This window comes from Tachyglossus aculeatus, chromosome 3 (genome assembly GCF_015852505.1).
Source record: "Tachyglossus aculeatus isolate mTacAcu1 chromosome 3, mTacAcu1.pri, whole genome shotgun sequence".
NCBI classification, from domain to species: domain Eukaryota; kingdom Metazoa; phylum Chordata; class Mammalia; order Monotremata; family Tachyglossidae; genus Tachyglossus; species Tachyglossus aculeatus.
Window position 1 is genome coordinate 18,290,983 of NC_052068.1, and position 24,663 is coordinate 18,315,645.

Consider the following 24,663-nt stretch of genomic DNA (forward strand, 5'->3'; position numbering starts at 1 on the left):
TTTGTTCATTCATTTAATCGTATTTATTGAGTGCTTATTGTGTGCAGAGTGCTTGGAAGGTACAATTCAGCAACAAATAGAGAGAATCCCTACCCAACAACAGGCTCACAGTCTAGAAGGGGAGAGACAGACATCAAAACAAGTAAAAAGACATCAATAGCATCAATAGCAATAAAAAGAATTATAGACATATATACATCATTAATAAAACAAATAGAATTATAAATCTGTACATATATACACAAGGGCTGTGAGGCCGGGGTGAGGGTAGAGCAGACGGAGGGAGTCAGGGTGATGGGGAAGGGAGGAGGAGCAGAGGAAAAGGGAGGCTTAGTCTGGGAAGGCCTGTTAAGCACTTACAATGTGCCAGGCACCATACTAAGTGCTGGGGCGGATACAGGCAAATTGTGTTGGACACCATCCCTGTCTCGCATGGGCCTCAAGGTTTTAATCCCCATTTTGCAGATAAGGTAACTGAGGGACAGATAAATTAAGTGACGTGCCCAAGGCCACACAGCAGGGAAGGGATGGAGTCAGGATTAGAACCCATGACCTTCCTACTCCCAGGCCTGTGCTCTATCTACTGTGCTACGCCGCAGGGTGGCTAGCAAGTGCTTAATAAGTATAGATGGGAGATCAATAGGAGACATTGAAGGGAGAGTGAGCTAAATGTGCAGGCAATGCAGAGGCAGCTTGAGTAGGGGAAATGAGGAAATAGGGAAGGCTTTTTGAAGATGTGACTTTAAAAAGGCTCAGAAGGTAAGGACAGTGATGGTCTGTAGGATATGAAGAGGGAGGGAGTACCAGGTCTCAGAGGACACAGATGAGAGGTCGAAGGTGAGGCAGAAGAGATCGAAGTACAGTGAATAGGTCAGCATTAGAGGAGTGACTGTGAGCCCATTTTTGGGTAAGGACCGCCTCTATGTGTTGTCAAGTTGTACTTCCCAAGCGCTTAGTACAGTGCTCTTCACACAGTAAGTGCTCAATAAATACAATTGAATGAATGAGTGAAGTCTGTGGTCAGGGTTGTAGTAGGAGATCTGCCAGATAAGAGGGGAATGCATTCTCCCATTTGTTTAGTAAAGTGTTCTGCACACATGTGCTCAATAAGTGACACTGATTGACTGAAAGATATAGGAACAGACACAATCCCTAGTACAATCCAGGCTCATAATCTAAGAGCTAGGCAGGAGACAAACCTCATTCCCATTTTACAGATGAGGAAACTAAGGCTCAGAGCGAGAGAGATAAAATGACAGGCCAGTGAGAGAGCTGAAATTAGGTTCTATGTCTCCTGGCTCCCAGGCAGTAATAGTAGTAAGAGTAAGAGAAATAACACTTAGTCAGTGTTCTTTTCATGCAGAGCTCCATACCAAATGCAGAGAATGCAAAGTCAATGACATGTATAATAATAATAATGGTATTTGTTAAGCGCTTACTATGTGCAAAGCACTGTTCTAAGCTCTGGGGAGGTTACAAAGTGATCAGGTTGTCCCACGGGGGGCTCACAGTCTTAATCCCCATTTTACAGATGAAGTAAAAGTCATCACGTTTGATCCACCCTCAGGAAGCCGGACTTCGTTACATAGGGAATATGGCTCATGGACTGACCTATTTTTTTCAATGGTATTAGTTAAGCATTTACTATGTTACAGGCACTGTAATAATAATAATAATAATAATAATAATGGTATTTGTTAAGTGCTTACTATGTGCAAAGCACTGTTCTAAGCACTGGGGAGGTTACAAGGTGATCAGGTTGTCCCACAGGGGGCTCACAGTTTTAATCCCCATTTTCAAGATGAAGTAACTGAGGCACGGAGAAGTTAAGTGACTTGCCCAAAGTCACACAGCTGACAGTTGGAGGAGCCGGGATTTGAACCCATGACCTCTGACTCCAAAGCCTGGGCTCTTTCCACTGAGTGACACTGCTTCTCATGGTATGCCGCACTTTCTATGTGAACTCCAAGCTGATGGTCGGATCTTAAGTTATCACGTTTGGTCCACCCTCAGGAAGCCGGACTTCGTTACGTAGGGAATATGGCTCATGGACTGACCTATTTTTTTTAATGGTATTAGTTAAGCATTGACTATGTTACAGGCACTGTACTAAGCGCTGAGGTAGATACAAGCTAATCAGACTGGATACGGCCCCGGGCCCACATGGGACTCACAGTCTTCATACCCACTTTACGGACCAGGGAACTGAGAGGTACAGAAGTTAAGTGACTTACCCAAGGTCACACAGCGGATAAGTAGCAGGATGGGGCTGAAAACCCAGGTCCTCTAACTCCCAGGGCTGTGCTCTTGCCACGAGGCCACGCTGTTTTCTTTTTGGGGTAATCATGAGTGAAGAGGCTGGGAGGGGTGGAGGAAAGGAAATTGGGAAGGAAAGATGTCAGAGCCACTCCAGGCCCATCTGGGACCCTGCAAAGACCCACATACTCACTTTTTCATTCAACTGTATTTATTGAGCACTTATTGTGTGCAGAGCACTCTATTAAGTGCTTGGGAGAGTACAATATAACAACAAAAAGATGCATTCCCTTCCCACAATGAGCTTACACTCTCTTTCTCTTTTCAGGGCAGCAGAGATGATGTGACTGGCTATGTGGATCCTGGCTTGGCTGTCCAGGATGCCCAGGTAAGGTTGCTTAGTGGAAAGAACCCGGGCTTGGGAGGCAGAGGTCATGGGTTTGAATCCCATCTCCGCCACTCATCAGCCGTGTGACTTTGGGCAAGTCACTTAACTTCTCTGTGCCTCAGTTACCTCATCTGGAAAATTGGGATTAAGACTGTGAGCCCCGTGTGGGACAACCGGATGGCCTAGTATCTACCCCAGCACTTAGAATAGTATTTGGTACAGCACTATCATCATTGTTATTATCAATATTATTATTATGAATTCTCCATTTGGGGAGCTCCCCAAGTCCCCTGCCAATTTCCACCTTTCTTTAATGATCTTGGATTCCCGGCAGCTCCTTTGCTACAATTTTCCAACCCCACCTGCCTAGATTAACTCCCCAGTACAATACACAGCATGGCTCAGTGGAACAAGCACGGGCTTTGGAGTCAGAGGTCATGGGTTCAAATCCTGACTCCACCAATTGTCAGCTATGTGACTTTGGGCAAGTCACTTAACTTCTCTGAGCCTCAGTTACCTCTTCTGTAAAATGGGGATTAAGACTGTGAGCCACCTGTGGAACAACCTGATCACTTTGTAAACTCCCCAGCGCTTAGAACAGTGCTTTGCATATAGTAAGTGCTTAATAAATGCCATTGTTATTATTATTATTAATAAGGATTCTCAACAGGGATTCTCATTGTGGGGCATACAGCTATCTGTATAACTTTTAAATTTCCATCCAAGCAACATAATGAAGGGGCTGCTGGGGAAAACCTTTTTTACAGAAAGAAGGCATTTTCCTCCCATTCATCGATGACATTAAGACCAATTGTGCATTTTAGTCAGTGGTATTCTCTAAATAATAGGTACTCTATGCTGCTGGTGAAAAGATACAAGGGACTGATGAGATGAAGTTTATCACCATTCTGTGCACCCGAAGTGCTACCCATTTGATAAGAGGTATGTTGACCCCACCCCGATATTTGGCATTTCGTTGACAGGATCAAATGGCCCATTTCAGGAATGGGTGAGAAGCAGAATTGCCCTGTGGAAAGAGCATGGACCTAGGTTCTAATCCAGGATGCCCACCATGTACCTGCTGTGTGGCCTTGGAAAATGTACTTACCCATGCTTCAGTTTCTTCAACTGTAAAATGGGGATTAAATACCTGTTCTCCCTCCTACTTAGTCTGTGAGCCCCATGTGGGACAGATACTGTGTCCAGCCTGATTAAGTGTTATCTACCCCAGTGCTTAAAACAGTGTTTGACACACAGTAAGCACTTAATAAATGCCCCAACAATAATAATATGTGAGCCAACAATGGATTGGTGGATTCAGTGGATTGAATGGAGGGTGGATTAATAATAATAATAATAATGGCATTTATTAAGCACTTACTATGTGTAAAGCACTGTTCTAAGCACTGGGGAGGTTACAAGGTGATCAGGTTGTCCCAAGTGGGGCTCACAATCTTAATCCCCATTTTACAGATGAGGTAACTGAGGCACAGAGAAGTTAAGTGACTAGCCCAAAGTCACACAGCTGACAACTGGTGGAGCTGGGATTTGAACCCATGATCTCTGACTCCAAAGCCCATTCTCTTTCCACTGAGCCACGCTGCTTAAGGTGGTTCACTAGTGTTTCTTTATGAAACAGGGAGAGTTGTGCTGTCTTGGAGTTCCTAGAAGAAGTAATCAATCAATAAATGGTAATGATTGAGCACTTTGTGCAGGCTACTGTTCAACAAACTAGGCAGAATACAGTACAATAGATTTGGTGCACCCAATTCTTTTTTGTGGGGATTGGGGGGTTGGCATTTGTTCAGCCCTTATTATGTGTTAATATCTGCTCTAATAATAACAATAATAATAATTATGGTACTTGTTGAATCCTTAGTATGTGCCAAGTACTGTTCTAAGCATAGGAGTAGATACAAGTCAATCATGTTGGACAAAGTCCCTGTGCCACATGAGGCTCACACTCTTAATCCCCATTTTACAGATGAAGTAGCTGAGGCCCAGAGAAGTTAAGTGATTTGCCCAAGGTCATACAGCAGATAAGTGGCAGAGCAGGGATTAGAACCCAGGACCTTCAGACTGTCAGGTCTGTGCTCTATCCACTAAGCCACTGCTTCTCAGGGATGGGGTAAGTGCAAGTTAATCAGGTTGAATGCAATCCTCATCTGAATTAGGGCTCACAGACTAAGAGGAAGAATGAGTATTGTAATTCTCCATTTAATAGTTGAGGAAAATGAAGCACAAAGAAATTAAGAGATTTGCCCAAGGGCATATGCCAAGCAAGTAAAGGAGCTGGAATTAGAACTCAGGTCCTCTAACTCCCAGACGCATGCTCTGACCATTAAGCCATGTTGATACCTGCCCTCAAGGAACATAGCTCCTTGAGAAGCTCCTCCTTGAGAAGCAGCGTGACTCAGTGGAAAGAGCCCGGGCTTTGGAGTCAGAGGTCAAGGGTTCAAATATCAGCTCCTCTAATTGTCAGCTGTGTGACTTTGGGCAAGTCATTTAACTTCTCTGGCCCTCAGTTCCCTCATCTGTAAAATGGGGATTAAGACTGTGAGCCCCCCCTTGGGACAACCTGATCCCCAGCACTTAGAACAGTGCTTTGCACATAGTAAGTGCTTAATAAATGCCATTATTATTATTATCATTATTATACCTATCAATCAATCAATCAATGGTATTTATTGAGTGCTTACTTTAGACTTCAAACTCACGCTTACTCAAGACTTTAAACTCATTGTGGTCAGGGAATGAGTCTGCCAACTCTGTTATATCATAGTCTCCCAAGCGCTCAATACAGTGCTCTGCACACAGTAAGCACTTAATAAATGCGATTGATTACTGTGTTCAGAGCATGGTACTAAGTTCTGGGGAGAGAGCAATAAGATAGAGTTGGTAGGCATGTTCCCTGCCCACAGTGAGGTTAAAATCTAGAGGTAAGCGTGTAGGAAGGTGGAAGATGTTAATATAAATTGTACTTAGGGAAAGTGGCAGAGTATAAGGATAGGTACATAAGTGCTAAGGGGCTGGGGTGTGGGGAGTATCAAAGTGCTTATAGGTAGAGAAGCAGTGTGGCTTAGTGAAAAGAGCACGGGCTTTGGAGTCGGAGGTCATGGGTTCGAATCCTAACTCTGTCACATGTCTGCTGTGTGACCTTGGGCAAGTCACTTAACTTCTCTGAGCCTCAGTAACCTCATCTGTAAATTGGGGATTAAAACTGTGAGCCCCACATAGGACAACCTGATCACCTTGTATCCTCCCCAGCACTTAGAACAGGGCTTTGCACATAGTAAACACTTAACAAATGCCATTATTATTATTATTATTATTATTATTATTATTATTATTATTACAGACCCAACTGCATAGGTGACACAGAATAATTTAGGGTGAATAATTAAGGAAATAAATGATTACTTGAGGAAGGCTCTTGGAGGAAATATGAGGAAGGCTTTGAAGTTGGGAAGACAGGTTGTTTGTCGTTTATGAAGAGGAAAGGAGATTTAGGCCAGACAGAGGACTGGAGTAAGGATACATCAGCTAGACAGATGACATCGAGGTACACTGTGCAGTTTGAATTAGTGGAGGAAAGTGTGTGTAGTGGATTCTATTTGGAGATTCGCAAGGTAAGGTAGGAGGGCGAGAGATGATTGAGTGGCTTAAAGAGAAGCAGTGCTGCTCAGTGGAAAGAGCCCAGGCTTTAGAGTCAGAGGTCATGGGTTCAAATCCCAGCTCTGCCAATTGTCAGCTGTGTGACTTTAGGAAAGTCACCTAACTTCTCTGGGCCTCAGTTACCTCATCTGTAAAATGGGGATTAAGACTGTGAGCCCCCTGTGGGATAACCTGATCACCTTTTAACCTCCCCAGTGGTTAGAACAGTGCTCTGCACATAATAAGCACTTAATAAATGTCATTATTATTATTATTAAAGCTGATGCTAAGAAGTTTCTGTTTGATAATGACTGAAGGATTTTGAGAAGTGAGGAAAATGGACTGAACTGTTTTATTTTAAAAAGTGATCTGAGCAGCAGAGTGAAGTAAGGACTCAAGAGGGGAGGCAGGTAGGAGGTAGGGAAGAGAGGATTCTAGAAATGTTATGAAGGAAGAATCAACTGGATTTGGTAACAGACTGAATATGCAGGTTGAATGAGAGATGAGTCAAGGATAATGTCAAGATTCCAGGCTTGTAAAACAGGGAAGACGTAGGGACTGGGCATCAGGAAAACTGTTCTAATCTCGGCTCCATCACTTGCCATCTGAGTTACCTTGGGCAAGTCACTTGATTTTCTCAGTCTCAGTTTTCCCATCTATAAAATGGGGATTAAAGACTTGTTCTTCCTCACCCACAGACTGAGGGTGGCTTAGTGGAAAGAGCACGGGCTTGGGAATCAGAGCTCGTGGGTTTGAATCCTGGCTCCACCACTAGTCAGCTGTGTGACTTTGGGCAAGTCACTTAACTTAACTCTGTGCCTCAGTTACCTCATCTGTAAAATGGAGATTAAGACTGTGAGCCCCACGTGGGACAACCTGATAAGCTTGTATCTACCCCAGCGTTTAGAACAGTGTTTGGCACATAGTAAGCGCTAAAAAGTCTCAGTGCTTAGAACAGTGCTTGGCACGGAGTAAGTGCTTAATAAATGCCATCATCATTTAAGACAGGGATTGTGTCCAATCCTACTACATTGTATCTACCCCAGAGTTTAGCACAATCCTGGCACAGGGTAAGTGTTTAACAGAAAATTATTATTCTTATTATTAGTAGAAGAAAATTCCAAGTTCTTCCTCTAGTCAGGACCAGCCTAATTGTCAGACAAAGTTTTGAGAGAGGAAGAAAAGGGGAAGATGAAGTTCGATGTGATGAAGTGAAAAGAAAAGGATCTAAGGTTATCATTCCCCACTCCAAGGAAAAAATGATGATCACAGAGCTCTCAGTGAGGACACAGAGAATCGATTTTGGAGGCACTGTTCATCATTCTGCTACAGTGTTTATCTAAAACCTTATTGAGACACTGGACTGCGAGAGGAAGGGTATTACAAACTAAGGCAACACTTTATCACCCTATAAAAGCAGTTATGCCTGTTCCTGGAATAATATGCATGGCTCAGTCCACCACACAGCAGAGCCAAAAAAGGACTGTGAAGGGCAGTGAAATAGACGAGAGGCTAGTCAGAGCAACTGTGGTATCTGCTAAGGGGGATGACACAGCTTCTACAGGAGAACAGACTGAAAAGATGAGGACTCTTGGGTCTGGGAAGATTAATGCTAAAATCATAACCTTTTATATCTTAAAAAGTGCTTTTCAAATATTTAAATTAGTCATTCTCTATAACCACTCCAAGATACAATTTGCATTTTTCAGCCTTGTGGTAACTCACAAGTGTTTAGGGGTGGGGACTAAAATACATAAGTAGGGAGGAAAATAAGTTGTGGGAAGCTGAGAGATGAGTTGAAGGCTTTCTGGAGGAGATGTGATGGACAGGGAAACCCCCCACACCTCCCAACACACATAAATACACACCACCATCCCATCTGTCCCTTAATACCTACTCTCTTGCCTCCCTCCCTTCCCCTCATCTGCCCCTCACCGCACATCTCTTTTAGACTGTAAACTCCTAAAGGCAGGAATAATGTCTACTAATTCAATTGAACTCTCCAAATAATAATAATAATGATAGCATTTATTAAGAGCTTACTAAGTGCAAAGCCCTCCCATGGGGGGCTCAAGGTCTTCATCCTCATTTTACAGATGAGGTAACTGAGGCACAGAGAAGTTAAGTGACTTGCCCAAAGTGACTTGCCCAAAGTCACACAGCTGACAATTGGCGGAGCAGGGAAATTAACCCATGACCTCTGACTCCAAAGCCCGGGCTCTTTCCACTGAGCCCCGCTGCTTCTCTACTTAGTACTGGACTCTGCAGTTAGTCAGTCAATCAATTGTATTTAGAGAAGCAGCGTGGCTCAGTGCAAAGACCCCGGGCTTGGGAGACAGAGGTCAAGGGTTTGAATCCTGGCTCCTCCACTTGTCAGCTGTGTGACCTTGGGTAAGTCACTTAACTTCTCTGAGCCTCAGTTCCCTCATCTGTAAAATGGGGATTAAGACTGTGAGCCCCACGTGGGACAACCTGATCACCTTGTATCCCCCCATCACTTAGAACAGTGCTTTGCACATAGTAAGCACTTAACAAATGTCATTATTATTATTATTTATTGACTGCTTACTCTGTGCAAAGCACTAAAGTAAACTCTTGGGAGAGTACATTATAACAATATAACAAACACATTCCCTGCCAACAGAGAGCTTACAGCCTAGAGGACCATACATACAAAGTAAGCACTCAGTAAATGCCACTGATGGATTGATTCACTTATACATCTGTCTCCCAGCCAGTTACTCACCCATCATCTATCAATCAATCATATTTATTGAGCCTTCCTTTGTGTAGAGCATGTACTGAGAACTTGGGTAAGTACTAGGCACCCTCCCCGACAACACACACACATTTTTATCCACCAAAATACATGCTAGCCCGGCAGACACTTAACCCTCCACACCCTCACCCAGACGCATCCCTCGCCAGATTAAATCAGAGCAGAGTAGTAGCGAGTCAGAGTTGGAGATGGCAGTGATGGAAAGGTTGATGGATATTCTCAATCATCAATCAATCGAGGGTATTTATTGAACATTTGCTGTACTAAATGTTTGGGAGAATACAATAGAGTTAATAGGCTCAATCTCTGCACAGTTTACTGAAGGAGACAGAGGGTAAAATGAACTACAGGTAGGGGAAGCAACCAGGTACAATGGTGTATTCATAAATGTTTTGGAGGTGGGGATAGGATGAGTACCTTAAGTGTATATGGGTTCTAATCCTGGCTCCACCACTTGTCTGCTGTGGGACCTTGGGCAAGTCATTTCACTTCTCTGGGCCTCAGTTTCCTCATCTGTAAAATGAGGATTGAGACTGTGAGCCCCACGTGGGACAAGGACTGTGTCCAACCCAATTTGCTTGTATCCACCCCAGTGTTTAGTACAGTGCCCGGCATATAATAAGCACTTAACAAATACTATAATTATTATTAGTCAAGGAAGCCTTCCTGGAGGACGTGTGATTTTAATAGGGCTTTGAAGATGGCGGGAGTCTCCTGCTGTTGCTGCTCTGATTCTTGCTGGATTCCGCAAGTTTTCTGCAGAGTTTAGCAAGAAGCAGATCATTCTGTTTATTGTTATATTGTAGTCCCCCAAGCACCTAGACAGTGCTCTGCACACAGTATGAGCTCAAAAGATATGGTTGACTGAATGACTGCTAGGGTGGACCCACTGGGAACAGCCTCCATATTTAAATTACATGCAGCCTTAATACATATGTGCAAAATCGGATAGATGGATAGATAGGTAAAGGAACAGAGAAAATAGCAGAGCCAGAATTAGCATCACATTCCCTCAGGTTTCCAGCCTGCAGAGCCAAACTATCACTTTAGGATTTGTGGCATTGAATGCACTCTGAGGTTGGTTCATCTGTGTTCTTCTTTCTCCCAGTGTTTGAGGAATACCAGAAAATTGCCAATAAGAGCATCGAAGACAGCATCAGGAGTGAGACCCATGGCTCTCTGGAGGAGGCCATGCTGACTGTGGGTAAGGGATTCTGGATAATCTCAGTGTGAGACATTCTGGATGATCTCGGTTAATTAATTAATTGATTAATTAATTTATTAATTATGGCATTTGTTAAGCACTTACTATGTGCAAAGCACTGTTCTAAGCGCTGGGGGGGATACAAGGTGATCAGGTTGTCCCACGGGGGGCTCACAGTCTTCATCCCCATTTTACAGATGAGGTCACTGAGGCTCAGAGAAGTTAAGTGACTTGCCCAAGGTCACACAGCAGACATGTGGCGGAGCCGGGATTCGAACCCATGACCTCTGACTCCAAAGCCTGGGCTCTTTCCACTGAGCCACGATTTTAGAAATCTTTTTCAAGACACTTGTCTTTGCCAAGTTGAAAGTCTTTAAGCAATGACGACAGAGTTTTATTTACAGTGAAATGGGTTCCTGCAGGGAATTCTCCCAGGAGCTGCAGTCTGTGCCTCCTGAAGGGCAGACATTAAAAGTTCCCAGGGGAACACCTACACTTTTCCCTCCTGACCTCTTCCTCCAATCGCCCCACACCTTCTCAAATCCCTCTTGCAAGAGTCAAAAGTCTTCCAAGCAAATTGTATTTCAGCCCGGGTTTTCCCCAGCACCCAGTTAAACAATTGTCTGATTGAAGCAAACTAGTTCTTACAACCCTATGATCACAAATACCTGCTAATTCTCAAATTTGAATTTGAAAAATCTGGCAGAGTGAATTCAGTCTATTAACCGTCAAAGACAATACCAATACTGTAATTGAAATTTGGGGTGATGGTTACACACACACACACCACCACCATTTTTTTCTTAGGAAGGAAGATTCTGCCCTTGTAGCCTCTGCTCAGTCTCTGGCTGTAACCATCCTGCCTGCAATATCCCATTTCATCAGTGCACTCACCACAGGGCACATCAGTCTTCCCCCGAGCACACATCCACAGTCATAAATCTAGAACTGCTAAGGCATTTTCTTGACCCTCTCAGGTAGAGAAGCAGTGTGATCTATTGGATAGAGCATGGGCTTGGGAATCAGAAGGTCAGGGGTTCTAATCCTGACTTGGCCACATGTCTACTGTGTGACCTTGAGTGAGTCATTTCACTTTTCTGGGCCTCAGTTACATTCATCTGGAAAATGGGGATTGAGACTGTCAGCCCCATTTGGAACAGGGACTGTGTCCAACCCAATTGGCTTGTGTCCACCCCAGCACTTAGTACAGTGCTTGGAACCATAGTAAGCACTTAACAAATACCACAGTTATTATTATTATTATTATTCAGATCCACTTTAAGTGCATGCAAGAGGCAAGATTAGAATGTAGCAGAATCCTGGACTTTGGCACACATTTCGCATAGGGTTGGCAGAAATGTCTTCATCACCACTCAGCCGTAAATTCACATCCCGTCTCCGTGTCTGTGTTCACACCTCCGGTTTCCTGTCCCACTTCTGAACATGTGAGGCAGTCATGATGTAACTCTTTCCAAACCCAATTCAGACTCCCTCATTCCTCTCCTCTTTTGGCCCAGTCTTACTGTCATCTCTCACCATAACACAGAGGCTACATCAGTGAAACCACGTCTGGAAAAACTGTCCCTTTCTACTGTAAGCAGATCCTACAGGGGTCTATCAAAGTCTACCAGAGGTTATTAGAGCACCACCTCCTCACAAAGAACAACTGCCATGTCCTCCGTATACCCGACTCACCAAATTCCCATTATTGAGTTGTGTCTAGGGTCTAACTAACTGCAGCTTCTTCTTTGTCTAGTGAAGTGCACCAAGAACATCCACAGTTACTTTGCCGAGAGACTCTACTATTCGATGAAGGTAAGACCATTATAGAAATCTTCTTTGTCATTTTCTTTTCCTTCTAGGTCACCCCAGGAGGAGCAGAATCCAAATTGCTATTGTTTCACCTGATCTATTCATTTGTGAATGTCCAAACGCTGACATTATGTCCCATTTCCCAAATGCAGCCATTCTACAAATAGCTTCATGAAAGCCCATTTTTGCTTGCTCGCCTCTTCACACGGCTGCACTGAACAGACCCTCGGTAAACACTTTTTGATGCTGTGTTGGTTACAGGGAGCAGGGACCCGTGACGGGACCCTCATAAGGAATATCGTTTCGAGGAGTGAAATTGACTTAAACCTCATCAAATGTGAGTTCAAGAAGCTGTACGGTCAGACCCTCTCCAGTATGATCATGGTAAGTGGTGAGTTGATAAGGTGGGAAGCTCTCGGAATCACTGAATTCAGACTGAGACACCTCTTGGAGTGTAACTATCAGAACAAGCTGACAGTTAGCCTATAATAACAGTGGTGGTATTTGTTAAGTGCTTATTATGTGCCAGGCATTGTACTAAACGCAGGGGTGGATACAAACAAATCAAGTTGGACGCAGTCCCTGCTGACCCATGTGGGGCTCACAGTCTCAATCACCATTTTACAGATGAGGTAAATGAAGCCCCGAGAAGTGAAGTGACTTTCCCAGGGTCTACACATACCATATTGAGAAACAACATGATCAGGTAGAAAGAGCACAGGCCTGGAGGACAGAAGACCTGAGTTCTAATCCACGTGACTGCTGTGTGACCTTGGGCAAGTCACTTAATTTCTCCATGCCTCAATTTCCTCATTTGTAAAATGGGGATTAAATATGTTTTCCCTCCCTCAGACTGTGGGATAGGGTCTTCACTTTTCTGCTTATATTGTATCCATCCCATGTTTGGCACATAGTAAGCACAAAGAAATATCAATCAATGGTATTTATCGAGTGCTTACTGTGTGCAGCGCACTGTATTAAGCTTTCGGAAAAGTCCAATAGAACTGAGTTAGTAGCCATGTTCCCTGCCCACAAGGAGTTTAATGATTTTGGTATTTGTTAAGTGCTTAGTATGTGCCAAGCACTGTTCTAAGCACTGGGGTAGATACAAGGTAATCAGGTTGTCCCACGTGGGGCTCACACTCTTAATCCTCCTTTTACAGATGAGGTAACTGAGACACAGAGCAGGGAAATGACTTACCCAAAGTCACACAGCTGAAAAGTGGCAGAGTCGGCATTAGAACCCATGACCTCCGACTCCCAAGCCCGGGCTCTTTCCAATGAGCCATGCTGCTTCTCTAAAGTCTATGGGGGAGGCAGGCTTAAACGCAGATGATGAATAGAAGAAATAATAGAGTATTAAAATAGTTCCATAAGTATTGTGAGGTTGGGTAATAATATCACAGTTATTATTATAGTTATTATTGCTCAAGGTTCAGTGACTAATTTTTAAGCCAAATTAGAGATTGACTGCAATTCAGGTTACCTTTATTCACCTGTAGACCCTTAGCCCACCTCCTGCCTCTGGCCTAGAACACTCTTTTTTTTAAATGGTATTTATTAAGCACTTACTATGTGCAAAACACTGCTCTAAGCACTGGGGAGGTTACAAGGTGATCAGGTTGTCCCACAAGTCTTAATCCCCCTTTTACAGATAAGGTAACTGAGGCACAGAGAAGTTAAGTGACTTGCCCAAAGTCTCACAGCTGACAATTGGCAGAGCTGGGATTCGAACCCATGACCTCTGACTCCAAAGCCCGGACTCTTTCCACCGAGCCATGCTGTCTCACTCTCCTTCCTCTAATCCAACAGACAATTACTCTCCCCCCGTTCAAAGCTTTATTGAAGGCATATCTTCTCCAAGAGGCCTTCCCAGACTAAGCCCCACTTTTCCTCATCTCCCACTCCTTCTGTGCTGCCCTGACTTGCTCCCTTTGCTCTTTCCCCCTCCCAACCCCACAACATTTATGTACATATCTGTAATATTATTTGTATTATTGTATGTCTCCCCACTCCAGACCATAAGCCCGTTGTGGGCAGGGAATGTGACTGTTTATGGTTGTATTGTACTCTCCCAAGTGCATAGTACAGTGCTCTGCACACAGTAAGTGCTCAGTAAATATGGTTCATTGATTGAAGTGGCACAATGGTCAAACCCAGCACGTGAAGGTGGGCATGGCCAGGAGTGAGGTGAGGTGGGGAAGTGCCAGAAAACACAGTTTTCTTGTTTTCTCCAAGAATGATAGTTAGCTACCTTCTGCCTCATGACTGGGCCCCTAATGCACACCAGCACAAGTTTTCTGCTCCACCATGAGAATGGCCAAAGGGAGAACACCAGAGTAGAAGGAAAAAGGTGAGTTTTCTTTGCCTGGAAGAATGCCTAAATGTGTGTTCCCCAGACTGGGAGCTTGTTGTGGGCAGGGAATGTGTCTGTTTATTGTTGTATTATACTCTCCCAAGCACTCAGTACAGTGCTCTGAACACAGTAAACTCTCAATACATATGATTGAATGAGTAAAATTTGAGGCAGAAGAATAAATAAATTTCCCATGGTTTAGAAAGTCAGTTTAGATCCACAGCTGAAAGAATCATGAAGACGGGCTAGGGTCAATTCAGTGAATCCATCTTTCTTTGAACTGGTTTCACCCTATAATAATAATAATAGTGGTGTTTATTAAGTGCTTAGTAAGTGTTAAGCATTGTTCTAGACATTGGGGTAGATACAGTACAGTTAGATGCAGGCTGGTCCCCCAGGAGCCTCATAGTCTAATAGGAAAGGAGTATTTCATGCCCATTTTCCAGAGGAGGAAACTGAGGACCAGAGAAGTGAAATGACTTTCCTAAGGTCACACAGCAGGCAAGTGGCAGAGTCAGGACTGGAACCCAGGCCCGTGCTCTACATATTCTGCTCCTCCAGGGACTGTCACTCTAGACCATAAACTTCCTATGGGCAGGGAACGTGTCTACCAACTCCTGTTATATTGTACTATCCCAAACACTTAATGCAATGCTCTGCACAAAGTAATAAATATGATAAGAAATATAATAAATTAATAAATATGATTGATCAATTGATTGCTACAGAGCCCTGCACAATGTGGTTGCTTAATTCAATCTTTGGAATGAGTGAAATTCTGCTCTTTCCCCAGAATGTAGCTCTGGTTGACTCCTCTCACTTGGAAATGAGGCCCAAGTCCCGCTGAAAGGACTTCCCAAGGGACATTGCTCCATAAATAAAATATGCTTTACGTAATCTATGTCATCTTCTGTCAGGCTGACTAATGACCCTTCTTTAAGGTCTTGACTGAACGTTAATTTTCTCATGGAATGGGCAGCCATCTTCACAATCCATAAAAAAATGCCAAGAAAAAAATGACAAGGGTCCCTCATCTTTCCTCTCTGCAAAATGCAAGGGCTGTGTTTAGCTCTAGGGCTTAAATCAGGCAGAGTTGGAGAGTGAGTCTCTTAAGGAGTTTGACCAAGATATCAAGGGCCACACACATGCATTGGGATGTTCCTTGTGGCAAGGACAGTAGCTAAATGGCCAGATTAGATTCCTTCCACCTCTGGGATTCAAGGATAAGCAGAACTCCTAAGCAATGAAAATGTCTAGTGGTTACAGTAAATTGAAGCCGACATTTCCAGGCACAACAGTACAGCTTTCCATCCTTATTTCCACAAATAGGGCTCTAGGAAAAGCCAAAAGGCACCATAACAAATGGTTATCATGCATGTTTTTGCTTCAGATCTAACTATTCTCTGCATTGCATCTGGAGCCCAGATGGAGGTGTGACTAGTAAATGGCAAATCTCTAGAAGATATCTGGAGCCCAGAAATCTCCTAGAGATTTGCCATTTATTAGTCATTTCCCTCTTACAGCTGACATGCTACAAAACTCATTATGATCTTCTGTCTTCCTTTTGGGAATCCTGAGGTATTGACACCTCCATATACTGCTCTTCAGCATCAGGAGAAATAGCAGCCCCTAGGAAGGGCCAGGAACCCACAGTTCTGCCTCTGGGAATTTGACTTATCAATAATGATAATAATATTTGTTAGTAATTATGGTATTTGTTAAGTGTTTAGTATGTGCCAAGCACTTTCTAAATGCTAGAGCATGGGTTAGGTGCTTACTACGTACCGGGCCCTATGCTGGCTCAATGGAAAGAGCCCAAGCTTGGGAGTCAGAGGTCATGGGTTCAAATCCCGGCTCCACCACTTGTCAGCTGTGTGACTTTGGGCAAATCACTTGACTTCTCTGTGCCTCAGTTACCTCATCTGTAAAATGGGGATTAAGACTGTGATTCCCCAAGTGGGACAACATGATCACCTTGTATCCTCCCCAATGCTTAGAAGAGTGCTTTGCACATAGTAAGCACTTAAAAAATACCAACATCATTATTATTTTTATTGTTATTAAACAAATCAGGTTGGACAGAATCCATGTCCCATATGGAGCTCACAGCTTTAAACTCCATTTTACTGATGAGAGAACTGAGGCACAAAAAAATGAAGTGACCCACCCAAGCCCACAAAGCAGACAAGAGGTAGAGACAGGATTAGAATTCAGGTCCTCTGACTCCTGGGCCCACGCTCTATCTACTAAGCCATGCTGCTTGATTATTAGAATAGCAATTTGGGAATCTGACAATGAGAATTTCGCTTCATGAGTGCATCCCTATACAGTCACAAAATGCTCACTTGCCAATCTCTCTCTCTCTCTGAATATCTAGTTCCCCATCTGTTGAAGAGGGCTATTACATGACCCCAGATGATGTTGGAAAGATGTATGGAAAGAAACTGTAGCTTCCCACAGTTTGCATGCTATGTACTGTCATTTTAGTAGTTCAAGATTAGCTTTTGTGTGAATATTAGGCCAATATAGAAATGAATTTACATTTTCCATCCAATCCCCTTTAATTCATTTCTCCAGGAACACATTCTTGGAAATGAGAGAGATCTTTTCTCTTGAATATTCGGGGCATGGTGAATGCCCCTGAGAAGTCAGCTTGCCATAATATTGTGCTCTATCTAGCCTAAATGTTCTAGGGGTTATTCATTCGATCGTATTTACTGAGCACTTACTGTGTGCAGAGCACTGTACTAAGCACTTGGGAAGTACAAGTTGGTTATGATCTGTCAAATGTCATGGAAAGTTATAGTAACCTAATGGAATGGACAGGAATAAACCCTTGAGAAGGGAACTGATCAAGTGACAGGATTATAGACCCATTCTCTACCCTTTCATTAGCCAAGGATTTACAATGGTGACTAAGAACTGAATGATATTGAATTTTGCTACCTAGGCAGAGGTAGGTAGCCAAACCAAGAAGGATAATATGTCATTTAGGAGACTGAAAAGACTGTGACACCAACATAGTGTGACACCAACATGATACCAAGGTTCAAACCAATCTGAAGGCATTTTAAGGAATTGTACTGACCAATCTGTAACACCATGAAACCTGGACCTTCTACAAACTTTTAGAGCAATTTCATCGGATAATAATAAATTGAATTCATAGAGCACATACTGGGTGCAGAGCACTGTATAAAGTGCTTGAAATAGTACAATTCAATAGAGTTGGTAGGCAAGATCCCTGGTCTCAAAGAGCACCCTTATATGCAGTGCTTAATATCAAGTGAAAAGGGAAAATTTAAGATAATGAAGTCCTGGGATAGAGTCAGTCATTACACCAATAATAATACTTCTTGGCGTATTTGTTAAGCACTTACTATGTGACATGCACTGAGCTAAGCACAGGGGTAGATACAAGATGAACAGTTCTGAAACAGTTCCTATCCCCCACACTCCAAGGGGGAGGGAGAATATGTTTTGAATCCCCACTTTAAAGATGAAGAAATTCTCCCAAATCATCCAATAGGCAGATGGTGGAGCTGGAAGTACTCAGAAAGTCAATCAATTGTTTTTATTGAGCCCTTATTGTGTGCAGAGCACTGTACAAAGCAGTTGGAAAGTACAATAGAATAAAAAAGAGAGACAATCCCTGCCCACAACAGGCTTACAGTCTAGAGGGAATTAGAACCAAGGTCCACTGACTCCAAAGCCTATGCTCTTTCCATTAGCTCATACTGCTTCTACAGCATTAAAATAGCCTGTCCCTTCCCACTTTTGAAGGGATTGTTAATAATGCACAAATCCCATCAGCCATACCCCCCCGCCCTACAAACACACACACACACACACACACACACACACACACACACACACACACACACACACACACACACACACACATCAAACATATGGGTATGTATATTTCACTTGCCACTCTGTGCCCTGTACTTATTTTGTCCACTCCCCTATTTTCAGAATGTGTTCTACCAGCCCAGTCTTCCATCACCCCAATAGATACTCAGGTTTACTCTGCCTTTAAAGGGACCAGAGCAGTAGCAGAAATAGAAATTCACCAAGTGGGAACTAATAATAATAATAATCATGGTCTTTGTTAAATGTTTGCTATGCTTAGCACTCAAGGCCCTACTTTCCTCCCTTCAAGGCCCTACTGAGAGCTCACCTCCTCCAGGAGGCCTTCCCAGACTGAGCCCCTTCCTTCCTCTCCCCCTCGTCCCCATCTCCATCCCCCCATCTTACCTCCTTCCCTTCCCCACAGCACCAGTATATATGTATATATGTTTGTACATATTTATTACTCTATTTATTTATTTATTTATTTATTTTACTTGTACATATCTATTCTATTTATTTTATTTTGTTAGTATGTTTGGTTTTGTTCTCTGTCTCCCCCTTTCAGACTGTGAGCCCACTGTTGGGTAGAGACTGTCTCTATATGTTGCCAACTTGTACTTCCCAAGCGCTTAGTACAGTGCTCTGCACACAGTAAGCGCTCAATAAATACGATTGATTGATTGATTGATTGATTGATAGGATAGGTACAAGAAAGTCAGAGACTGGTGCTCTCAGTCTCAGTAGAAGGGAGAAGACATATTGAATCCACATTTTACAGATGTAGTAACTGAAGCTGAGAGAAGTTAGGTGACTCACTCAAGGTCACACTACAGGCAATTGCTGGAGCTCTGAGACAAGGCCTATTATTATTATGTACCTGTCTGTAATTTATATTAATGTCTGTCTCCTCCTCTACACTATTAGCTCCTTGTGGGCAGGGAATGTGTCTGTTTATTGTTGTACTGCACTCTCCCAAGCACTTAGTACAGTACTCTGCACACAGTAAGTGCTCAAGAAATACAATTAACTGACTTTTATTCTTCCTATTTACCCATATTCCCCTTCTGCTGCTTTAGGGAGACACGAGCGGAGACTATAAGCAAGCCCTGCTGACCCTCTGTGGGACGGACTCCTGAAGGACTTTGGAAGCCAAAGATGAAGATAAAAGCCAGACCACAGGCCAATGAGAGAGGAAATAAGTCACTGGGCTTTCATTTTTAATATTTCTATTTTCTTTTATTTCTCTCCAAACCCCAAGCCTTTTAAGACGATACCTTAACCAGTATGGAACCAACCCAAATGGAAGTATCTTACCACTTAGTTCTAGATCCAGGCAAAGCCAGAAGACAGCATAAACAAAGGAAATAAAGCTTCAGGGAACAACTCAAAAGAAATTCTGCTCAATGTCCTGCAGATATAGTAGTTTCACAGCAACTTGGGTTTTTTTTCCTATTAATGGGAGTTATCTTGGAGGAAATACTCAACCCAGGCATTTAGGAGCAAAATTTGATTGGGACAGCACCAAAATAGGACTTAATAATGGTAACAGTAATCCCTGAATTTATTGAGCACTTACTGTGTACTAAGCATTGAGGTAGGCGCAAAATCATCACACCAGACACAACCTCTGACTCACATGGGACACCTTCAAATTTCTTTCCATAGCTTGAGTATTTTTGAACTTCTCCCTAGAAATACAACCCTTTATGGAAAAAATGAGGCAAAATGAGGTTTCTATGACTTCCGAAGAAAACATTCAGAGACACTCAGTGGTCTCCAGTTCCTTGCTGGTCCAGAGCAATGGAGTAAATCTTAATTACTGAGAGTAATTGTGTTTATGACTTCACATCAGGGTGAGCTGGCTGCCTGGGGAAGCTGTAATTTCTTTATTGTGGTTTTCAGGCTAATAAAGATTTATACATTAAAACATTAAAGTCTTTTTGTTCCCAGTGGCAATTATATTGGGACATGTTCATATTTGTCAATGAGCATACAAAGAGCCTAATGAAAAGCTAGTTGGAATTATTAAAGTACTTGTAGTTAGACCACATGTCTTGTGGCTCAAGAGACTTATATGTTAGTTTTTGCCAGGGTAATTTACATTCCCTTCCCTATTATTATTATTATTACTAATAATAGGGAGGCGAATGTGGCAAGAGAGAAGCAGCCTGTCCTGGTGGATGGAGCAGGGGCCTGTGAATCAGAAGGACATGCGTTCTAATTCCGCCTCTGCCACTTGTCTGCTATGTGACCCTGGGCAAGTCACTTCACTCCTCCGTGCCTGTTACCTCATCTGTAAAATAAGGACTAAAACTGTGAGCCCAATATGGGCTAAGGACTATGTCCAACCTGATTATCTTGTGTCTACCCTAACAGGCTTAATACAGTGCCTGGCACATAATAAGCATTTAACAAATGCCATAATAATAATAATAATAATGATAAAAATGATTTTGGCATTTGTTAAGTGATTACTATGTGCCAAACACTGTCCTAAGCACTGGGGTAGGAACAAGATAATCAGATTGGACATAGACAGTGTAGCTCAGTGGAAAGAGCACGGGCTTTGGAGTCAGAGGTCATGGGTTCAAATCCCTGCTCCGCCAATTGTCAGCTGTGTGACTTTGGGTAAGTCATTTCACTTCTCTGTGCCTCAGTTACCTCATCTGTAAAATGGGGATGAAGACTGTGAGCCCCCTGTGGGACAACCTGATCATATTTTAACCTCCCCAGTGCTTAGAACAGTGCTTTGCACATAGTAAGCACTTAATAAATGCCATTATTATTATTTATTTATTATTATTATTATAGACCCTCTATCACCTGGGACTCACAGTCAAAGTAGGAGGGAGAATAGTTTTTGAATCCCCATTTTACAGATGGAATCCTGTGAGATGCCAGCAGAGTTCTGTAGTTAACCTGTCTCTTTTGCTTTTCCTGGAAGCATATGCTCTCCACCCATCCATGCATCCATCCATCGATCAATCACTCAGTCAATGATATTTACTGAGCACTTACTAGGTGCAGAGCACTGAACTAAGTGCTTGGGAGAGTACAACACAACAGAATTAGCAGACATATTCCCTTCCTATAACGAGTTTACAGTCAAGGTCATTCATTCACTGAGTTCACTCAGAGAACAGTCTCACCTGCCTTAGTAGACTACTTCCTGGAGAAGGTAGGGAAGGAAGGGAATTCATTCCCTGTCTGTTCAATTTACAGAGCCCACTGAATCCTAAGCCCTTCTAAACTGAAAGTTCATTGTGGGCAGGGAAAATGTCTACCAACTCTGCTATATTGTACTCTTCAAAAATCTTAGTCCAGTGTTCTGTACACAGTAAGCACTCAATAAATACCACTGATGGATTGATTGATTGATTGATTGATTGAACTCTGGTCCTGGTAGCTCCCTCTGACCAAATGCCCTGGACTTCACTGCCCATTTTGGACATGACCCACATGTACCAATTTAATAATAATAATAATAATAATGGCATTTATTAAGCACTTACTATGTGCAAAGCACTGTTCTAAGTGCTGGGGGGATACAAGGTGATCAGGTTGTCCCACGTGGGGCTCACAATCTTCATCCCCATTTTACAGATGAGGTAACTGAGGCACAGAGAAACGAAGTGACTTGCCCAAAGTCACACAGCTGACCCTGCTGAGAGCTCACCTCCTCCAGGAGGCCTTCCCAGACTGAGCCCCTTCCTTCCTCTCCCCCTCGTCCCCCTCTCCATCCCCCCATCTTACCTCCTTCCCTTCCCCACAGCACCTGCATATATGTTTGCACATATTTATTACTCTATTTATTTATTTATTTTACTTGTACATATCTATTCTATTTATTTTATTTTGTTAGTATGTTTGGTTTTGTTCTCTGTCTCCCCCTTTTAGACTGTGAGCCCACTGTTGGGTAGGGACTGTCTCTATATGTTGCCAATTTGTACTTCCCAAGCGCTTAGTACAGTGCTCTGCACATAGTAAGCGCTCAATAAATATGATTGATGATGATGATGATGATGATAAGCGGCGGAGCCGGGATTAGAACCCACGACCTCTGACTCCCAAGCTCGGGCTCTTTCCACTGAGCCACGCTGCTTCTCAATTTGCCCAAAGTTGGTGCTCAGACTCCTTCCAGGAGAGGGGGGGTTTATCCGATCATATCACACCCAGTTGAAGTGGTTGATTTTCATCATGCTAATGCACTGCATCCTCTGATTTAATTCTACATGTAGGGTCTGATTTATCTGCCACACACACAAAATTTTTTCTCCCATTGTTCTTGTCAGGCATCAAATGAAAATATAATAATAATAACAATAATTGTGGTATTTGTTAAGTGCTTACTATGTGCCAGGGACTATACTAGAGAAGTAGCATGGCTTAGTGGAGAGAGCCCAGGCTTGGGAGTCCGAAGTCATAGGTTCTAATCCCAGCTCCACCATCGATCAGCTGTGTGACTTTGGGCAAGTCACTTCACTTCACTGGGCCTCAGTTACCCCATCTGTACAATGGGGATGAAGACTGTGAGCTTCATGTGGGACAATCGGATTACCTTGCATCTCCCCCAGTGCTTAGAACAGTGCTTGGCACATAGTAAACGCTTAACAAATACTATTATTATTATATCTACTCCCACTACCCCAAAAAGAGGGGCGGTGGACTGCTTAGACAATGGATGAGGTAGCTTGATATTGTAGCAGGTTATCTGGTTCCTTGGAGGCCTTTGCCAAATAAGGGGATCATAGTTCATAATGCCAGTAATCCTTCAGGGATCCGGTGAGCAAGTGGTCAGAGGATGGGATGCAAGAATCAAATACAGAGATTAGCAGTGGCAATAGTAGTTATTTAGTACTGTTTCAAAGCACTGGACTAAGTCCTGGGGTAAAATAGGTGGATGAGAAAAGAGTTAACTTCTGGACCCTGTGGTCTAAAAATAAAGGAAAGACGGAATAGGCAACACAACCGTAAGGACAGACGAAACAATAGAATGCAAAAAGTGGAAATGAGAGGAATTATGAGTGCAAGCTGTGCGTAATGGGAGAAGACAATAAACCAGAGAGAGAGAGGGTCTATCAAATGTCTTAAAGCTAAATGGCAAGAAGTTACTTCATATTTCTCTCCTCCCATTTCTCTACTTATCAACCCACCTCTCCCTCATTCTATCTTTCCTCTCTTTTTCTCACCTCCCATGCAGCATGGCCATGGGAGGGATCAGGCTGTGGGCAGGGAGAGGAGAAGAGTCTTTCTACCTCCCCTTCCAGAGCTTCTCATGATCACGGTGATACTATCAGGATTGCCCAGAAGCCATGGTATTTTTTAAATATTTACTATGTGTCGAGCTCTGCTCTAAGATCAGGGGTAGATACAAGCTAATGAGGTTGGACACAGTCCCACGTTTTACAGATGAGGAAATTAAGGCCCAGAAGAGTGAAGTGACTTGCCCGAGGTCACACAGCAGACAAGTGGCAGAGCTGGGATTATAACCCAGCTCCTCTGAATCTCAGGTCCTTGCTCCAACCACTAGTGAATGCTACTTTTCAGGTCTCAGGTTTTCCAGGGCTGGAAGCTAACTTCCTGGCCTCCGGTGTGGGATGTGAAAATCCCCTGGTAGGCACCAGAACCCACCCAGTAAATTGTACAGTGCTCAAGTGGTCCTAAATCTGGCAGATTAGAGTTCCTAACTCCTCAGATTCCAAAAATATATCCAGTTTCTCTCCAAAAGAAGACACAAAAGAAGGTGTTAGCGAGAAGAGGTCGACGGCAAGAGGGGAGGGGTCAGAAAGCAAGGACTACACTCCGTGTCCAATGGGCAATTCAAGTCGCCACATTTAAGTTCCCATAACCTAAATCCACTGTTTGCCCAGAACTGTCCCTAGTCAGTCTATCCCTTCCCAACCACCCCTCAAACCACACAAAGTCACTGGGATTTCTCCTATTGTCGCAGCCCCATCTTGTGGAATACTTCCACAAAATCCTTCCTCTGGATATTCAGGCATTGCGTCTAGCACATGCAGCCCTGAAGTAAGACAGAGGAGGAAGAGCTGAGGAGGTAAGCTAAATCTGAATGTACTTTATTTTTACTCGATCTGTGACCCAATACTCTATTTTTCAATTCAGAGGCCTGTCTGAAATTGACATTTTGAGTCAGTTGAGCCATATAGTACTTTCCTTTTGGTTCCCAACCACTTAAATAGTGAGCCCCATGTGGGACAGAGACCGTGTCTGACCTGATTTTCCTGAATCTATCTCAGCAGTTATTGCAGTACTTGGCCCAGAGTAAGTTCATGATGAATGCCATTGTTTTAGCAGGGGAGAGGGCTGATACTCAACCCCACACTAAGCCCCACAGCATT

General features: G+C 43.3%; 1 protein-coding gene across 2 annotated transcripts in view; it reads left to right on the plus strand.

The window, feature by feature from the left end:
• The window catches only part of ANXA8L1 (annexin A8 like 1), a 39,148-nt gene extending 18,915 nt beyond the window's left edge, over positions 1–20,233 (plus strand). The window contains exons 8-13 of one of the 2 annotated variants that reach the window (XM_038743863.1): positions 2,585–2,644; positions 3,493–3,586; positions 10,186–10,281; positions 12,038–12,096; positions 12,355–12,477; positions 19,381–20,233. In XM_038743863.1, the coding sequence (XP_038599791.1) occupies positions 2,585–2,644; positions 3,493–3,586; positions 10,186–10,281; positions 12,038–12,096; positions 12,355–12,477; positions 19,381–19,440 (492 nt within the window). In that variant the 3' untranslated portion in view covers positions 19,441–20,233. Of the gene's footprint in view, positions 1–2,584; positions 2,645–3,492; positions 3,587–10,185; positions 10,282–12,037; positions 12,097–12,354; positions 12,478–14,331; positions 14,377–19,380 lie in introns of those variants that run through there. The other variant, XM_038743865.1, reaches the window with a different exon arrangement.
• The last annotated feature ends 4,430 nt before the right edge of the window (positions 20,234–24,663 follow it).